The 18,994-nt window shown below is 55.6% G+C and overlaps 1 protein-coding gene across 1 annotated transcript in view; it reads right to left on the bottom strand.

Annotated features, from left to right (window-relative positions):
* ZBTB16 (zinc finger and BTB domain containing 16) overlaps window positions 1–18,629 on the bottom strand; it is a 53,074-nt gene extending 34,445 nt beyond the window's left edge. The window contains exon 1 of the mRNA XM_027655480.1: window positions 17,189–18,629. Within this exon, the coding sequence (XP_027511281.1) occupies window positions 17,189–18,450 (1,262 nt within the window). The 5' untranslated portion in view covers window positions 18,451–18,629. The remainder of the gene's footprint in view (window positions 1–17,188) is intronic.
* Window positions 18,630–18,994: the final 365 nt, after the last annotated feature.

An 18,994-nucleotide genomic window follows, 5' to 3' on the forward strand; every position in this document is an offset into this window, starting at 1 on the left:
CTCTTCGATGACCCCTCCACAGGGCTGAGGCTGGACATGTGTCAGAAACAGGGTGGTACCTACGTGGCTGCTGCAGGGCTGAGCTGAGATGGGCCCAGGAGCCACTTCCCTGCACTGAGCTCCCCTTCAGGGAGTGGGAAAAGCACCCAGGTGCCAGATGGAATCAATCAGCAGCTCGGCTGCTCTGTTCCATCAGGGAGACATGTGCTTCCCACCCCTCACTTCCCTACGGAGATGCTGATGCCTCCCTGGTTTCTGCCCCGGCTCCCCCTCAGCCCACCTGGGAACTGCAGCCAGGAACGGGCACAAACCACAGGCAAACACCACCGCTCCCAGAAGCAGCCCAGATCCCGAGGAGTTTTATAAGGTAATCAAATATGCAAGAGATTCAACAAACTAATTTCAAGCACACACCTGGGGTCCTCTGATAATGTCGGTTGTGCCTATACAGCACAAGGATTAAAATTTCATAGAGTCATGATTTCATCAGTCGCTAAACTACAAAGGATTAATTAACAGCCAGGGAAGAGCTCATGGCTTGGAAATACAGTCTTAAGGAAAATATCTATCTCAGCTCTCCAGATGTCAGCACACAGACGAATAAACCTTTGATGAAAACACTTTCTTATTATTAGCAACTCCAAAATATTGTGTTTTTGTAGCTAGAATTAAGAATGCCCGATTCCAATCTGCTGCCGCCTGGCTCTGTGCATAGTCATGTGCCCTCTTGGAGGACTGGTTTGGGCTCCTGGGATGGGACCACTGGGTGCACACCCGGGTATTGTGCCTGCATTTTGGGGACAGGCAGAGACATCTCCCTGGGTCAGGGGATGGGAGAACCCCAAGCGTGCAGGAGTCCAGCCAGGGGTCTCACCTCTGCTCTGTGCACACTGCCTGCCCTGTGCTCACCAGCTCCCAGAGAGGCTCCCAAAGCACTCCCCGCACCAGTTGGGCTTCAAAAGTTTGGGAAGGAGAACAGGCAACGGCCGCAGCATTGGCAGCACGAGTGGTAAGAGCAGCACGTCCCCCCCTTCCCCGGGAAGATGAATTAGGGAGCTGTCAGCGAGGGACAGGCGCAGCACCGATGTTGCTGTACAGGGGCAGTGGAAGTGTCTTTGATTAATGAAACCCTAATGCTGGGCTGTTGCACAGCCTTTCTCTGGCAGGAGAAATGCCCTCAGACAGGCTGGAGATGCCACGCTCCCCATGGATTACCCAGAGACGCTTCTCCCAGCCATGGGCTGGTCTCCTCCTGCCCTCTGCCAGTGCCGCTGCCTTTGCCCAGGTTCACACTGCCTTCTCAAGAGTTCCCGGGGTGGAAAAATAACTAATTATTTCCAGTTGGAAGTTGGGAGATGAACATTATGCACCTTGTCAAGGCAGTAATTTAGCATATCCGCACTGTACTAGGCTTTGGAGACATCCAGTGTGCCCAGGACAAGGAGCTGGCAACAAGGGGAATGCCTTGGCAGCTCAGGGACTGAGGCCACTGCTGTCCCTCCGACTGCAAGACCTCCCTTAGAAAACATATACTTTGGGAATGACTATGGAAGTGGGAGGTGTCAAAGGAGCTCACCCAGCCGAGCCCTGGCAGAGCTGTCAGCACAGCACAGTGCAGCACGTGGGGCTGCATCGCATCCACCGTATCAGAGCTGGCTTTGCTCCCAAAACCACACCAACATCTGCACGGAGGGAGCGAGCGGAGCAGGCTGGAATCGCACTGTAACCTGTCATCTCACGGCACAACAACACGGGCAGACGCTGCTGGGGCTGCAGGGCCTCGCCCAGGGGGACGGCGACGGGGGCACAGCACTGGCAACTTTCCCCTGCAGTTTTTCCCTCCTGCACCGGTTTCAGCCCTGGTGCACTAACACAAGACGCTGCCTCAGCTCTCTGTAATTAGTTTTGCTCAGCCTACAACATGTTTTGCTGAAAAATAAATAAATACCTTCCGGGCAAGCCAAGCTCTGAGCAGGACGCCAGCACTGACGGCACACTCCGCTCCCCCCAGCCCCAGCCAAAAGTACGCGGCGTCCCAAACCCGGGCGTTGCTGAGCCATCCCGGCACCGTGGGACCTCCCCAAGGAGGCTTGCTCACAATTAATTCATTTATGAGCAGCCTCACCCCCCGCCCCAACATGCACAACAGGTTCCATGCAAATTCGGGAGCTTTTAAATTATATCGTTAATGAAAGAAAATAAAGGCAGTTAAAAGGCAATTTGCTCAATTGGTGTTAATATTTAAGCACAGCATGTGCAAAAACGAGATCGCAGAATTCGGTTTTTCCATGAGAAAACTTTTGGTCCCAACTTTCCCGTGGAAAGGATGGAGCATGGCAGCAAATGCAGTGCCCAGGGTCAGGTCTGGAGCCCCCTCAGCAGTGGCCAGCCAGGCTTTTTGCTAAGGAAACATCTCCCATGTGCCCCAACAGCTCCCCAGTAGCCATGGGACCAGCAGTTCCTCCTCTGCCAAGGGGTGATACTGCTGCTCCCTTGCACACCAGTATTCCCACATCCACGGTGCTTCCCTGCAAACCTTTCCTGAGGACAAGACAGAGACAGCGGGAGCCCTGAACATCCCCTGCACCCGTGGGACTCGAACCACCCGTGGGAACTACAGCATGGGCAGGCAGAGGCACCACCGGTGTCACTCCCAGCACCACAGCCCCAGTGCATCCCCAGCTCAGCACATCATTGCCACCACACACAAAACACATACACATTGGGAACATGGTGGCTGCTGCACCAGCAAACAGCCAGGACAAAGCACTGGCCAGCACGAGTGGGACACCTGAGGCACAGCCAGTGACACTCTGGTCATGGCTTCCCACACCAAAGGGTGATGTTGGTGCCACAACAATAACAAATTCTTGAAGCAAACTGGAAACAGTGACCTGGCACCAAATTATCACAGGCAAAAGCAGCTGATGCTGCCCCCAGCTCAGTCCCACTCCTGGCCCTGCCCTGCCTGGGGGTTACGACGTTTGCATAAATTCGCTTTCAAAACAGGAGCTGCTGGTGAATGAGACCTCGATTTCTAATGGTTGGAAATATTTTGTACACTCTGCTGCTCCCTCTGTACCCCTTTGTCGGGGCCGAGGGCTGTCGGCTAAAGCGGGTACCAAAAGACCATCTGTAGCTCCCGTCTTTACAGAGAAGTTTAAATAGGGGGATGAATGAGCACAGGAATTAATGAATGATAAAGCCGTATGGTCCCAGTCAGCCTCCTACGCCGGGATGTGGCATTCAAACCCTCCCAGCCTTCTGCCACAAAGAGAGGTTTCTATGCTACAAAAAAAAAAAAAAAAAAGGGAAAAAAATAAAAGGGGGAGTTGGTGCGTGCAGGTTTTTAACAACAAATCCAGCAATTCACCTCCAGGTTCCCACCCGTTTTCCCTGCGCCTGGCTGGGGGAAAGGCACTTGGGAGGGGAAAACAGGGGTTTCCCCAGAGCTGCCTGCAACCCCACTAGATAGTGAGGGAAGTCAGAGGAGTTGGCTCTGGGGCTCATCCATGCACTGGGTGAGGGTCCTGGTCAGAGTACCCTGGGGTCTCACATCAGCAAGGGTGTGCAGGATTTGAACAAGCCACCTGGACTGACTGTGCCACATCCACTTAGCCAGCCTTTGAAGCTTCCCCCCACCATATCCATCTGGGACAGCCTAAAGATGCTTGGTAAAAACTAAGGAACTTGGAAAGGCCTGTAGGGTGTTTCAAGTGAGGGGTTGCAGCGAGGGTGTGCACATCCATTAAAAACCAGCTCTATAAAAAAAGGTACAAAGGAGAAACCCAAGGCTCGAGGAAAGCTCACAGAAACAAAGCCTGCTCACCAGTGCCAGAGAGAAGATGCTCTAGCTCACGGTGCTGTTGGCTGGAGATTAACAGGTGACATCCAGGGAAAGACAAGGACATGGAGGAAATCACTGACATTGCTAGAGGATGGTACCCGACAGCCCAGGTCCACTGACAAGGCAAATCTGGGTTCAAACACCCCAAATCTGTTTGACTCCTATTCAAGGATCTGGAACTACCGGTGGGGGGGAATGTTTGTCTCCAAAACAAGGCACAAGAGGCAGAGGGAGCACGGCACAGTACTGCAACGTTACTTGTATTTTAAGAGTCGTCATGTGTAAAGCATTAGTGGTTTTGAAATTGCATTCTCAAGTTAATTAAATGGACTATCTTTTATACATAAAAAGTGAAAGCACACAATCAAAAGCTATTAAAGAGGAAGTGCCTTTTTGGAGCAGTGCTCTGCCTCTCCGTGCCCGCTGCCCCGGCCCGAGCATCCCAAGGGAGCCACTGTCCCAGTGTGCCAGCACAGTGGCAGAGAGGCCATCTGAGCTGTGCTGAGGCTCAGCTACAGCATTAAGCATCACCAAAACCCACACTTGGGCACTGCACTGCACCATCCCGTGGGTCCATTTTCCCACAGGAGCCATATGCACTCCATTCAGGGAATTCCTCTGTACAGGGACGTTTGCTGACTGGTGGTGGTGAGAAAACCCATGGCAGTTATCTTTGCTGCAGTAAAACACTGACCTTCAGTTTTAGGCAGGAGGTAAAGTTCACCATCGATTGGACCCACCATAAGCTGTTGATAATTACTATTATCTCTGAGTTAATCTTGTGAGAGGTCAACAGTTTTATAAAAATCTTGCAAGCTGTGTCTTTTACCTCCCAACTTTATATCTGGGTCAAAAGGTCAATTACTGCAGCTTGCTGACTTGAGATTTCAGAAAAAAATGCCCTGCTCCCACCCAAAAAACCCACCGGAGCAGGGGGAACATGGGCTGGTGCCCACCATTGTGCAGGCAAAGCACCCAAACCCTTGGGCTGCGAAGTCAAGAGGAAGATTTTCCCAAGTCAGAGTTATCCCAGTTCATGAGCTGAGTTGGGGTTGGCTGCTCCCAAACTAAGGAGTTTGGGCATATCCCACACTCTGGGATACAGCCAGTGGGTCCTGGGCATTGCACTGGTGAATGCACAGTCCCTGCTTCACTGGATCGTGTGGCACAGGGCTCAGAGGATGCCAACCCCCACTGACAAAGCACTATGTGTGTGGGCAGCTGCCTCCCTGCCCAGGCACACAGAAGGAGTGTTTAAACTCCTGGGCTCCACTCCCACACCTACCCATGGAGGTGACAAACAGAAGCAGAGCAGAAACCCACGGAAGGGGCTGAGAGAAGCCCCAAAGACGGATGAAGGCGTGACCCGCTTTGTGATCCCATCTGCCTCCCTGTGTTCTGCATCACCAAATATTATTGCTCCTTTTATTTTACCCCCCTGACAGGATGCTGCAGGGCAGCTCCGGGCAACACCTCACTCAGGGAGCAAAAAAATCCGTCAGTGTTGCTGCAGCCTCTCCTGCGAGCGCAGCCCGGGCCCACGGAGCATTGCTCAACTGCTCGGCAGGCAGGTGTCATAAACAAGCAGGCACATGGCAAACATATCGATTTCCCGGAGCTTATCGCGCAGCAACCAGTGCTCAGTTACCAGGCTACTTTAATATGTAATTTACTGCAAGAAGGGAGAGCAGGGCTGAGGGCGGCTGGAATATTTACTGTGGGATGGACGGGGAGGTGGAAGGTGCGAGCAGGAGGGAGGTGCAGTGTCTCTTGCCTCCAGCCATACTTAGTATTTTCTAACTATTAAAAAAACCACAACCCCTCACCACTGCAACAGAGTGTTTACACAGATGCCATTAATCTTCTTCTGCAACTGTTTATGCTATGAAAATACAATCTCAGCTGCCCAGGCTCTCCATCTCCTTCATTTAGATTCAGATGCTTAATTTCTGTCAAAACAGAGTCCACCAAAATTACCTCCATCCATTTCTGGCACTCAACTTGCCTTATCTTCTGAGAGCTGCCCAGTGGAGTGGGGAGTGACCCCAGGTGGGAGTGTGGAAAAGTGGGAGAGAAGTGGCATTTCAAAGGCTTTTCCTCTCCAGCCTACCTGGGACTGTGAAATTCAAGACCAAAGCCCAGCCTGAGATAACGCTGCCACCCTGACCCAGTCACCCACCTGCATCTACCTGCCCCAGCCCTCAGCCAGGAAGAAACCATCCTGTCTCCCTCCTGGCACCTCTGGCCTTGTCCTGTATCCAAGGGCGTTTTGCAGATGTGACCCTCGAGGGAATCCTGGACCCACAGGAGGCTGGTGTTTTCAGAGCACAATATTTTAAAAATCCCCCTTGTACAGTGCCTCTCAGTAGATCTTTTGGAATTTACAAGATAAATAGTGGTAATTTGATTCTTATCTTCTTCAAATCCAATTCTAAGGCAATTCTGTGTAAAGGACACTAATTATAGCCCAAGGGGAAAGAAAAGGTAACCCATCAGCGAGAATACACTGGAAACGTTTAAAGGGGTACAGGGTGCTGAAAAGTCAAATAGATTTCAAATCTGCTCTTGCAAGAACAATAATTTCTTGGGTGAAAATGATTCTTGGCACTGCTCCCACTCCCCAGTTGGTCCTTCCAGTGGACAGCTTGCTCCACAGATCCTTTCAAGGTTGCCTGGCCACTCCAGAGCCAGCCCAGGACAGGCAGCAGCACACAGACAGCCCCATCTCTGTGCCCAGACAGCCACGGTGCTTTTCACCCTCATTTCCATGGCATTATTTACTAACGAAAAGGCAAAATTTATACACACAGGGGAACGTGATCAGCAACAGACACCAAAGGCAACAAACCCATCACTCATTAGCACAAATATTATGTATTTTCAAACGCACGCACCTAAACATGGGATATTCTAACTCCAAAACACCTCCAGAGGCCAGAAGCCCCTGCATGCTCCAGCCACCCAGTGGCTCCCTGTTTGCTGCTGAAGAGCATCCTGAGGAGGAGGAGGATGGTGGAGAGAGCACACCAGCCTCTGCCACACAACACAGCCCGAACGTTACAGCACCTATAAAATAATAAAACCCTGATGCTCGGATGTGGAGCCGGGATGTGGCAGAAGATGATGCAGGGAGAATCAAAGGGATCTGGCAATCCAAATGGAGTCTTGTTTAATGAGTGCTGCCGTGGGCTGTTGCTCCACAGGCATTAACATCCATCGTTACCGTCCCTCTGAAGACGACACGATTATTCCCTTTAACACAGTGACACTCGCAGCTAACTCATGTCTGACCCTGCCAGCCAGGGCAGGCACCGTGCGAGAGGTGACCAGAGGTAATTGAAAATACACACGCCGGAGACCGGAACAGAAGAGCTGCCTCAGCAGCGACCCTCGGCACAACAGGTGACAGCGACGGCCCCTGGAGCACGACCAGCGCGGGCACACACGGCACATCAGCCCTTTGCTGAGGTGGCACGTCAGGCTGGCTGGAGGCACGTGGAGCAGCACAGCCATGGTCCCCAGAGCATATGGACCCAGAACACACGGACCCCGGAGCACACGGACCCCGGAGCACACGGTGCCTGGAGCACACGGTGCCTGGAGCACACGGTGCCTGGAGCACACGGACCCAGAACACAGGACCCCAAAGCACACGGTCCCAGAACACACGGTCCCAGAGCAGCCTGGCTCCAGCACATCGGTCCCTGTGGCCGTGCACCACAGCACTGTGTGTGGTGGCGATGGAAGGTCCCTTCCTCGACACACGGATCACTGGCAGGAAGCTGGCCATGCAGGGACGTTTTGTTCACTTAGCAGCAAAGGTGCTAATTAGAGAGCGAGCTGCTCTCCACCTCCAGTTGGAGGAGGATGTGGCACAGCTGCCTGTGCTGGTAGTGGCCAAGCCCGTGGTGCTTGGCCAGCAGAGTGGACCCTGCCACGCGGTGCCGGCACTATGGGATAAGGAGAAAAGCATCCCAAGTACCATCCTTGGGAGATGCACATCTCTGTGACCCCCTGCTCAGCCCCCCAACATCAAGGTCTCTTCTTTTACCATCCTCTTCCCATCTTCTTGCTGGGCACAGCTGGACGGGTCCCTCTCCCAATGCAAGGTCCAAAATGTGAGCTCTACTCCCAGCGATGCCCACCCACATCCTCAGCACACAACCCACCAGATCCCCCTGCTCCCCCCATGTGCTGGGTGGTCGCTGCCCCAGGGCAGCCCACCGCCGCTCCCACCCTGCTAAATAATGCATTGGCCAGCGCTCACTGCTGCAAGGGAAGGGTGATAAACATTTCTGCACTGCTTTAAGTTACGTTTGGTTGGACGCTGAGGGAAGAGCCGCCTCCAGCTAAAGGATCAGAGAAGCCAGAAATCAATACAAGCGCTTGCATCTGCATCCTGAGATCCCAGTGCCCCTCCCCAGCTCTGTGGGCAGGGCTGGGGCCATCCCCCGGCAGCCCTGGTGCTGTCCCACTCTTGGGTACTGCTGACTCAGCTCCCTGCGGGCTGGGAGCTGCTGGTGGCCTGGTTTCCACCACAGCACCTGCCCTACATGCGATCTTCCCCATAGCCCCCAACAATGCAGAGCCCAAATTCCCCCAAGAAACCCAAACCAAATGCTGTCCTTCAACCAGGCTGACAGTGAGCTGAAAGGCCAGGGAAGGCACAGCAGAGCCAGGATGGCATTTTCCCATCCCTCACCCAAAAGCACGGGAAGCCAGGGATCTGGGAAGAGAAAAACTATTTCTTTTCATTTTTTTCCACTGGAAAGGTTTTCATCTAAGTTAAAATGTTCCTAAGGTGATTCCTGCTGGAGGGAAGGGGGTTTTCTGCCAGTTTCATAGCACACCACTGGTTCCCACCAAGGCAAGCCCCATGCAAGAGAAGTGCGAGCCAGGCTCTGAGCACCCCAGGGAGGCAGGGCAGCAGTAGGGGCCCCCTCCACAGCCCCCCAAGGCAGGGGCAGCGCAGGTAGAGCTGCCCAAAGAGGTTTCGTGCACGACAGGTGCCTCTGGTCACTGCTCTTATTCGCAGAAGTGCCCTGCCCCACGCTCAGTGCTGGGATCTTTTCCACGAACAGGGGGAAGGTAAAAAGAGAAGAGGAAATCACCACGTTCCTGGTAAAAATAGAACGCCCCGGAGGGAGGGAGGTGCAGAGGGAGGGTTTCGGTTCTGAGCACTGTGTTGTTTCGCAGAAAGGGGCCCTGGTGTGTGAGCCAGCGGTGCCCTGCTGCACTCCGGCCACCCCACGCCATGTGCCCCTGGCAGAGGGGCCCCGACCCAGTGCCGTGATTCATGTGGCACCACGACCCGTGATCCGGCTGACCACAGCACGGTGTGAGTGGGACGGTGTGCCGGCGCCGTGCCGGTGCCGCGCGGGCACAGGGGGTTGGCGAGGGGCCGGCGATGCGTGGGCACTGCACGACACCGGCACCTTATCTCTCCCACGCAAAGGCCGTTTGTGTGCACGGCACAGCCGGCTGCGACCGCAGCCGTGCCCAGCTGAGATAAGAGATCATCCCCAGCGCTGCCTGTGCTGCCAGCAGCCAGCTCCCCTCGGCAGCCCGGATCCGCGCGGTCTGAGAGCCGTTGGCGGGGTCTCTGCACCAAGCATCCCCTCTGCACATCCCCTCCACAGGGAGCACTTTTCTGTACCAATTTGCGCTTCCCATTCCAGACCTGTGATCACAGAATGCCTTGGGTTGGGGAGTACATTAAAAATCATCTCATTCCACCTCCCTGCCACAGGCAAGGACACCTTCTACTAGACCAGGTTGCTCCAAGCCCTGTTTAACCTGGCCTTGAACACTTCCAGGGATAGGGCATCCACAGCTTCTCTCCCACTGTTCCAAGTGCCCCACCACACTCACAGGGAAGGGGGATGCCTGTGCTTGCAGCTGTCCCTGCTCCCACACCACAGCAAAACCGTGAGAAGCCAACAGAACAGCTAAAGACACGCAGTGAAATCTGGAAAGCAACGGGTCATCCCAAAAGCCTTGTGCTGCCACACACACACCCTTCCAAGAAGGCCAGCAGGGTTTTGGTTGGGTTTTTTAAACACGCAGCCTGTGCTGCAGTGAAATTAAATTTCTTGGAGTCACAGCCTTCTCAGGTTTACTCTGTGCACGCCAAAATCAGTACAACCTGCCCCTAAATACCATAATAAAAACCACGTAGTAAGCTCTTTGCCTTTATGTCAGCACTGGTTTCAAGGAGGATGAATCATGCTTCCTCCTTAGTGCTCCTTTCTAATATGATTTACTATAAATAATGTGTGGAGAGAAGAACAAGAGAAGGTGACCAAGGGCAAAGCAAGTGGAGCCCAGCACTATCCCCAAACTCAGTGGCAAGAGGATAAAAGCAATTCCAGCAGTTGTGATGGAGCAGCAAACAGCACATGGGTTGTAACTGGTGCAGTACCTGGGACACAAATTATAGAATCACAGAATACCCTGAGATGGAAGGAACCCACAAGGATCGTTAAAGTGACTCTTGGCCCTGCACATGATGGCCCCAAGAATACCAGCACGTGCCTGAAACTATTGTCCAAATGCTCCTTGAACTCTGGCAGGCTGGTGTTTGGGAAGCACCAGGCTTGGGAAAGATGTTCAACAGCATTGAGTCCAACCATTCCCCCAGCAGTGCCAAACCCAGCACTAAAACACGTCCCAAGTGCCATCTCTGCGTGTCTTTTGAAGCCCTCCACCAGTGATGGAACTGTCCTGGTGCTTGGGGCTGTGGGATTTTTCGAGTTTCTCTTTTTTTTTTTTTTCTTCTCAGTCTGTGGTTCCCTTCTTTATAGGTCACCAAGGTGAGTGCAGGCATCTTCCTCCCCACCACAAGTTACATTTGCAGACGGATGGAGGTGTATTTTTTCAAGAAGGGGGTGCACCAGTCCCCTGTGTAGCACGCAAGGCAAGCGCCACAGCATCGCCCGTGCCGGCACCCAGCGCGCTCCCCCATCACTCTGCCGCTGCAGCGAGGCAGCTGCTCCTCGAGCAGCACTAAACAGAGCACGGGGTTATCAGCCCGGCTGATACACGCCGATAACCAGCCCATCTCCCGCGCTGACACCGGTAACAAAGCAGGGTGTTTAACGCTGATTTATGGCGGGCGGGCGGCTCTAGCCAGGCTCTTGCAGCGCTCGTGCCTACGTGGAGAAGCGTTTCCTCAATCGCACACTGCCGGCTTGTTTGCTAAACAGCACGCCAATAAAACGGCAACGAGACAACGAAGGCCGATGGAAACCTGAACCAGCACAGCGGGGCACGTATCCAACCATAATCTACTTAAAATCAGTTAAGAACACTACAGCGAAAATGATCCGGGCGGCCCTGGCCCCCGGCCAGCGCTGAGCCTGCGCTGCAAAGGCTCGCTCCCGCAACCCCGATTTTAGGGTGATGTTCCCTCCTTCAGCTGCAGAGAGACCAAGGCAGCGCATGTTCTTGCCAAAAAGAGAAATCCACCTTCTTTGTAAATCACGTGGTCCAACAGCACTTGTACCCTCCCAAAGCTACCTGTTGCTCTCCTGTAACCCAAAGCAGTGCCAGCACAAACCAGTGTGTTCCAAACTGAAACCAAGTGGTTCAGGCACGCCTCAGCCTGGATAAAGATTATCCAGAACAGATATGCAGGTGATGCACCTGAATGCCCCACAGCAGGTCTGGGCAACCGGGCTTGAGCAGGAACAAGAGTAGATGTCACAACTGCACTGGGAGCTCATGAGCCCATATTAAAAAGTGTCTGACCACATGCAGACTCCCCTGTTGTGTCTGCATTTATTTCAGAGGATGCACAAACGCTTCCCTGTTGCTCATGTTATATGAATCCATCCCGTTTGAAATTCCCTATGTGCCACCCTCCCTGTTTCAGCTGGTGCCTGTCACAACACCAGTCCCTACCAGGGCCGGGGCACACGCCAAGCTCTGCCCAGGGTACCAGCAGCAGAGCGGGATGCAGATCCCTCCCCGCCAAGGAGGGAGCGATGTCCTGTGAAGGACTGATCCCACCATAAAGCGCTGAGCCGGGCCAGGGGGGAAGAACCCCTTGCCGGCAGAGTGACACAAGCCAGGACTGCCGGGAGAGAAGGAATGAATGGAATAGGCTAATTTACACAGGAAGTGAGCACTTACCAGACCCTTCATCCCAACACACAAAACCCTCTGCCATATCTGGAAGCAATTACACCCAGTTAACATGATCTGCCTGCCACTAAAATTAACTGCAAACAGAAATATTTTTCACTTTTGCAACAGGAGATGCCATGGCCCCGTGTTTGGCTGCCGGGAAATATTTAGTAATTACTCATTTAAAGCCTCTCTTGAAGCTGTCAAGGGGTGGGGAGGGGGGGGGGGGCAAAAGAAAAATCTTGCTAATTGCAGGCAAAAAGGAAAATGCAGATCATTTTACTCTATCCAAGGAAAACAGATTTACGCAACAATATAACTAAAGAGCCAACACCCCGTAGAAGTGGGGAAAGCTGTGGGAATGCTCTGTCACCAACAGCCTGGGCTGTTCTACATCACTCCCATGTTCCACGGGGAAAGGAAGAAAGGGTGTACAGCATCATCCCTGAACCAGCACAAGTTCTCTCAGGGGCCCTCTGCACAGCCAAAAAGACATTTTAACCAACATCATTCTGAGAGGTGTCATGGGGACTGAGGGGGCTCTGCAAATCTGCTGCAGCGACAGCCAGCTCTCCGGGGAAAAGCCACCAAGTGTCCTCAGTGGGGCAGGTTTCGTGCACTGGGCAGGCATAAATAAATAAATAAATAAATAGAAATAGGTGTTTTCTGATGGGAACCTCAGAGCTTTGCTTTCAAACGCAGCACACGCATAACTAAACTGATGCACAATAACGGACGGAATAACGCGAAAGCTGAAGGGGGTTTTTCCCCCTCTGCGCTTGGAGCTGAGCATGGAAACAGTTAAGTCCCCCACTGAATAAATCAAAAGTTCAAGGCTGCAACATACCATGCCATATTCCCCCTCTGCCCATGACAAGAACCAGAGAGCCCCCGAAATCCCAAGCATCCTGCGCAGGGTCTCGGCCGGCGCTCACAGGTTACACGCTCGGGGTCAGCGCCGTGGACCTTAGCTGCAACATTCATTTCCTGAGCAGGGCACGTCCCCCTGCCCATAAAGCTAATAAGAGCTTCCTCGCCCGGCCGCCCCGCGCCGCGGCCCGGCAGCCGGGAACGCTGGTTTCCATTAGCCCCTTATGATGCCAGGTGCCGTTAATAAGGCCCATCAGCAAGAAACAAGAGCTGCCAAGTCGTCCTTGGACTCTGGAAGTAATCACGGTCAGAGTTTGGGGGGCTGCTGCCTTGGCTTTTCCTTCCCTCCCTGCCTTGCTTTCCATTTTTTCTCCTTTTCCTAAAATTTCCATTGCTGTGGAACATAAATTGCTGAATGCTTAAAATAAAATAAAAAGCAACTACTGTATCCGGCTACCAAAATTAACACTAATAACATCTCACAAAGCACTTGGGATCCGATTTATCACGTTTATTGCTTTAATGGTACACTGCATCTGTTTCTCACTGTGACACGCCGAGCAGTGCCAACGTGCCTAATGGCATTAGCAGTACAACGCTCAGCTAATCCAGGCGGAGACAGGGGAGGTGAGGCTGGCAGAGGAAGACCCATAGGCTGGATCCCCATGGGAAATTGCAGTTTTCCCAAGCAGGAGCACCTTCCACCCAAACTCACCATACAGGGAGCATTCACCCACCGGCCTCATGACACCATCAGCACGAAGCACTTTCGTTTTCCAGCCCAGCATCCCCATCTCACAGGGACACACGTGGCGAGCGCTGCCAGCAGCCGCACGGCTGTGGCGGGTGAATTCCTGGGCAGCACCAGTTGGGATGCTTGGCTGTGCCCCAAATGAACCGTAGGGAAGCGCATCCCCACCTGCAGCCTTTCCAGTCACTATCGTTCCATAAAAGACATGGTTTAATTTTTTTAAAGTTCTAGGGTGTTTAACTTCCCGATGACAAATTATGCCAGGCTCTGTTGGCAGCTCAGCACGGCTCTCACCTCACAGCTCGGAGGGTTTCCTTCACAAAACAACCCCAAAAAGGGCTGCTGAACTACGGCTTTTTTGTCTGCAATTAGAAGCGACGATCGATACTAACATTAGATTAAGTTTGAACTTTGCTGAACCCAGAAGGAAATCTTTTATAAAAAAAATTAAAGACTCGCCGACTCAATCTACACTCAATTAGTCAAAATCATAAGCTTGGTAAAGGATTAAAAAATGGATCATGCAGCAGCCGGCGGGTTCAGGGACCCAAAAAACCTGACCAGAGCCAGTGCCGAGGCTTGTGGTCACTCAGCCACCAAAAGGTCACAGCTCAGCACTCCTGGGTACGACACAGCACAGATGATGCTGCCACGAGGCCGAGGAGCCGCACACGGGGCCGGGGCACACGACTGTCCCTTGAGCACTGTCTGTCACCCAGGGCCAGCGGCCTCCTGTGCTTGCCAAGGCCAGGCTGACCCTCTGCTCTCCTTTTTCTGCACATGCTTCCCATACTAATGAAGACAACACTCAGAAAGCTCCAAGACTATAAACATATATATTTACACTTCCATAGGCGTGTGTGTGTGTGTGTAAACAAACAGCACTACCATATGCATGGGCTGCCTGTGTGCTGTAAACAGGCTCGCCACACACTGGCTCATGGAGCTCCCTGTGGGAAGAGTGGCACTCGGTGGCTTTGGGCTCTGTCACCTGCTGGGTGGAAGCTGTCACGCCAGGCAGCCGAGCACCCCACGGAACAGCAGGGTACCCCCTCCCCAGGAGCTGCTCCCAGCCCCCAGCTCACCGCAGCTGGGAACAGCTCTGCTCGGGTACCTCCACGCTCACGTCAGGGTCGGAAAGCAAAACCACAGCAGCGAGTGCACGGCAGAAAGAGGTCAGCGAAAGCCAACAAGCGACACCCTGGTGCCCCCAGCACATCCTGCCCCCACCGCCGGATTTCTCAGGGAGGTGGTGTCCAGACCCCGGTGTGGGACACAGATCCCCAGATCCCCCATGCACCAGGCAGTGGAGTGAAGAGGAGCCCACCGCCAGCACAGTGCAGCTGCCACCAGAGCTGCTCCGGCAGAGAGCTGCAGATCCCAATCCAGCACAGATGCTGTTTAACAGCTCCATGAATACAATAGGATCCCACAAATCCTTCCCCAATGGTAATTCTCACAATGTATTAGAAAGCAAACACTATAAAAAAACCACATGAGACCCTATCTACACACAAACCACCTGGGTATTAGACTTTGGGGAGTGGGGGTGAGTTCATTGGACTGTTGCCCCATGCCTTTCAACATGGACGGTCTAACAGATCAGTTTAAACACGGCTCAAAGGATTTGGCTCGCCCTGCAAAGTTTGCCAGCGCCAGGTAATCGGTCTGAAAGCAAAAACAGGCAAACAGAGTTTGGCACTGGCTTCAGCAGCTGCCTTCAAGGTTCCGCTGGCAGGGGCCAGTGCTGAGCTCTGTGCTCCGGGCAGACCTCGAGACCCTCAGAGCACGGTGTGTGCCCAGTCTCCCGATAAGGATCATGAATAAGTGAGAAATAAGCTACGGCTGCAGCCACGGCTGTCAAAACAAGCCGAGCCCTGGAAGGCACTGTGAAATAGGGGCTGTCGTGCTGGACAGCTGGGTCACGCTCCCCCATCTCCCGACCGCGCGGGGAAGGATCTGCCCGCGCAGCCTTCCCTCCTTCTGGACACATCCACCGCCGGCGACAAGAGCCTCCGGGCAGCCCCAGCATCGCCCTCTCCTGCGGCCGCAGCAGTCGCTGCTCTGGGCTTGTAGGGGGAAAGGGAGAGGCTCGAGACCGTGGCAGAAAGGCACGTTAAAATTCTCCCTGAGCCCTCACTGCAGCTCTCCCGGTGACGTTCGGTCTGCATCACCGCACGGCCGAGGCAGCTTCGGGCACGTAACCAACGCCAGCCCCAGCTCTGCCGCTCACGAGAGGGGAAACAAAGCCGAAAGCGGGTGTGCACCCACACGGAGCCGGGGACCCTGCGAGGGGCGAAGGCTGTCCCGGCAGGGTCCGTGCGGCAGAGCGAGGGGCGATGCTGCCGGCGCTCGCAGACCCGCGCGGGGCTGGGGATCCCGGCACAGCAGCTGCCGCCCTGCACCGGGAGCGTTCACGGGCTGAGCGTGCGGGGAGCCGCTGCTCCGGCACCCGGCTCATCCCGCACCGCCGGCGGGCGGCGAGCGCCGGCACGGCCACCGGCCCGACGCGCCTCGTGTGCATCGGGACTAATTAACCTGTTGATTCATTAAAAATCTGTCAGGGTGCACTGCCCGGGGAGGCAGGGATAAGCTCCGGCACCGCGCCGGTGCTGCCTTCCCCAGGCAGGACGCTGCCGTCCTGCCGTGGGGCTGCAGCCACGCTGGGGGCCAGCACAGTGCTCGCCAAAGCACGTCCAGAGCCAGGGGATTTGACCGGCGAAGCCGATTTCGGCGAGGTAATTAACGTAGTCCCCATTCCCCAGCTAAATCGGAAAACGAGCTCTGGTTCCCGAATCGCGACCAGGAGGCGGTAAACAGCAAAGCACCGAACTCACGTGTCAGTAATCACCACCACCACGCTCCCACCCTGCAGCAGGTCCGCGGGATGCAGGGCTGGGAGTGAGCACAGATCCCCCCACCCTGCGTGGGGGAGCCCCAAAACTGCACCGACAGCCTTTGGAGGTTCAGTCCCGCACTCATCCCCTCGGCTCTGCAGCTGCCCGAGCCCTCGGTGCTCGCCCCGGCATCACCCAGCCTGACCGCCGCGCCACTTTGCACGAAGTGTAAATGTTTCATAAACCGGGAAGCCGAGCAGCACAAACCCCCCCAGGCTGGCAGGTCACTACAAGCCGCAAGCCCGAGTGCCACCGCTGCCTGCGCTGGTGTGCCCGGCTGCTGGGCACAGGAGGGACCAGCTCTCAGTACAGGGTGGGTGAGAGCTGCCCGACCCCACAGCATCTCTCTGCATGCAGATCCCTGAACTCAAAGAGTGGCAACTGTGAGCTGCTTGGCTGATGCCAGCCAAGGAAACTGATGGGGTCTGTGCTAGTGGGAAACACCAATGGCCCCAGCTCCATCCGGGCTGTCCTCCCCAGCAAAGCACTCACTGGAAGGAACCTTCTGGCACAGTTGCCAGACCTGGGAGAGCTGCAAGAGTCATCCCTCTGAGCACGCTACTCCACAGCCTGGTTTTAGGGTACGCGGCAGAAACTTTGCACCAGCACACACAGAACGCCCAGCCAGAAACTGAAACCCTCTGGAAGGATCCAGGCTGCCCGGTGCAGCATGAACAGCACGGCCTCGGCACTCACCTGTGCTGCTCGAGGGTCTCGTTGTCTGGCAGCTCTGCCCCGCACACGCTGCACTGCTCGCCCAGGGCTCTGCTCTCCGTCTTCATGCCAGCTGCCAGCTCCCCCAGCTTGCTGAACAGCTCCCGCTGGATGAAGCCCTGGGGCAACAGCCCCCCATAGGCACTGAAGTCCATGGAGACAGCCAGGGCTGGCTGCACGTGCAGGGCGGACGCCACGGCAGGCGGCACGCCGAGCACCGGCTCAGTCTTGTGGTTCGGCAGCAGCGAGTAGATGCCCAAGGGCTTCTCGCCTGGGGTGGCAGCGGATGGCTCTGGCCCCAGTGGCAGCCCCTGACCGGGCTCGGGGGGCGGCTCGGTGCCCTCCTCACGGGCATAGTGCAGTTCGCGGGCGCTGGTGATGACGCTGCTGCGGGTTGGGGTGCCGGGCCCTTCCTTGCCCTTCTCATCAGGCTTCTCCCCGCTGGAGGCACCAGGCTCGGCTGTCTGGGGGCTGTCACGGCTGGAGGCCTCGTCCACCTGCATCACTTCGGTTTTGACCTCGGCCAGGCCGGGGGGGCGGCGGGCGGTGGTGGGGCGCGAGTCGTCGGGGGCACCGGGCGGCAGGGCACCCTGCAGCAGCGACTGCCCAATGGTCATCAAGCTGTCCACCGCCGCCTTGGTGGGGCTCATGGCGGAGAGGGAGCAGTAGGACACAGAGGCAGAGTGGCTCTGCTCTGCTGTGGCTGCCGGCAGGCTCTGGCCGGTCGTGCCAGCATAGCCACCGTGCTCGCCAGTGGGCTTGGAGATGAAGAGGCCCTTGATGTACCTCGACTTCCTCTCCTCCTCTTCTTCGGCAGTGGCACCTCCGTCAGTCATGGTGACCTCAGTGTCGTTGTCCTCAGAGGCCTGGATGGTCTCCAGGATCTTCAGGCACTGCTCCTCCAGGTACTCGATTTCCAGGATCTCGGCAGCATAGAGCAGGTCATCCAGGTCTTCGACCTTGGCCTGCAGCGTAGCAGTGTATGCGTACTCCAGGATCTGCTGGAAAGTCTTTGGCGAGAGGAAGTCCAGGGTGTAGTGCTGGCTGTTGCGGTGGAAGAGGATCTCAAACATCTTGCTGGTGCAGGCCAGCACAGTCCGGTGTGCATGGAACTCCTGGCTGTCCACCATGATGACCACGTCGCACAGCGTCCCCGCCAGGCGCATCTGGTTGGCTTTGTGCAGCAGCCCGGTGGGGTGGCAGGGGTTCTGCAGCTGGATCAGCCCCATCTTAGTCAGATCCATGGCGCGCCCCAGGCTCGCGCATCAGGGTGTCTCGCCGTCACTCAAATCTGGGACCAGCTTTGTGTGCCGACTATCTGCGAAAACAAAAGGCGGAGGGGGAGAGGAGCGGAGTGGAGCGGGAAGGGGGAGCAGAGAGGGAAGGGGGGAAAGAGAGAGAAAGGAGAAAAAAAGACAGAAAGGGGGAGGAAAGAGGAAAGCCGGGGGGCAGAAGGGAGAGGAAACAGGGAGAAGAGAGCAGGGAGGAAAAGGGAGCGGGGAGGAGAGGGAAGTTAGCCCGCAGCCCAGCAGCGACTCGCCCGAAACTTTCTGCGCCGCTCGGCGGATCCGCGGCCGCCGGAGCCGCGTCCCCGCCGCCGCCGCCCGGGGAAGGGAAGGGACGGGAAGGAGCGCATCCCCCGCCACCGCCCGGCTCCCGCTCCGGTCGCCCCGTCCTGCCGGCAGCGCGGCCCCATCAGGTGCGCGGCGAAGCGGCAGAGCCCCGGCCCCGCCGCGGGGTGGGGGGGTCCCGGGGCGGGGGGGGCGGGGGGTCCCGGTGCCGCCCCCC

The sequence above is a fragment of the Corapipo altera genome, unplaced genomic scaffold (genome assembly GCF_003945725.1).
Source record: "Corapipo altera isolate COAL_440 unplaced genomic scaffold, ASM394572v1 71, whole genome shotgun sequence".
NCBI classification, from domain to species: Eukaryota; Metazoa; Chordata; class Aves; order Passeriformes; family Pipridae; genus Corapipo; species Corapipo altera.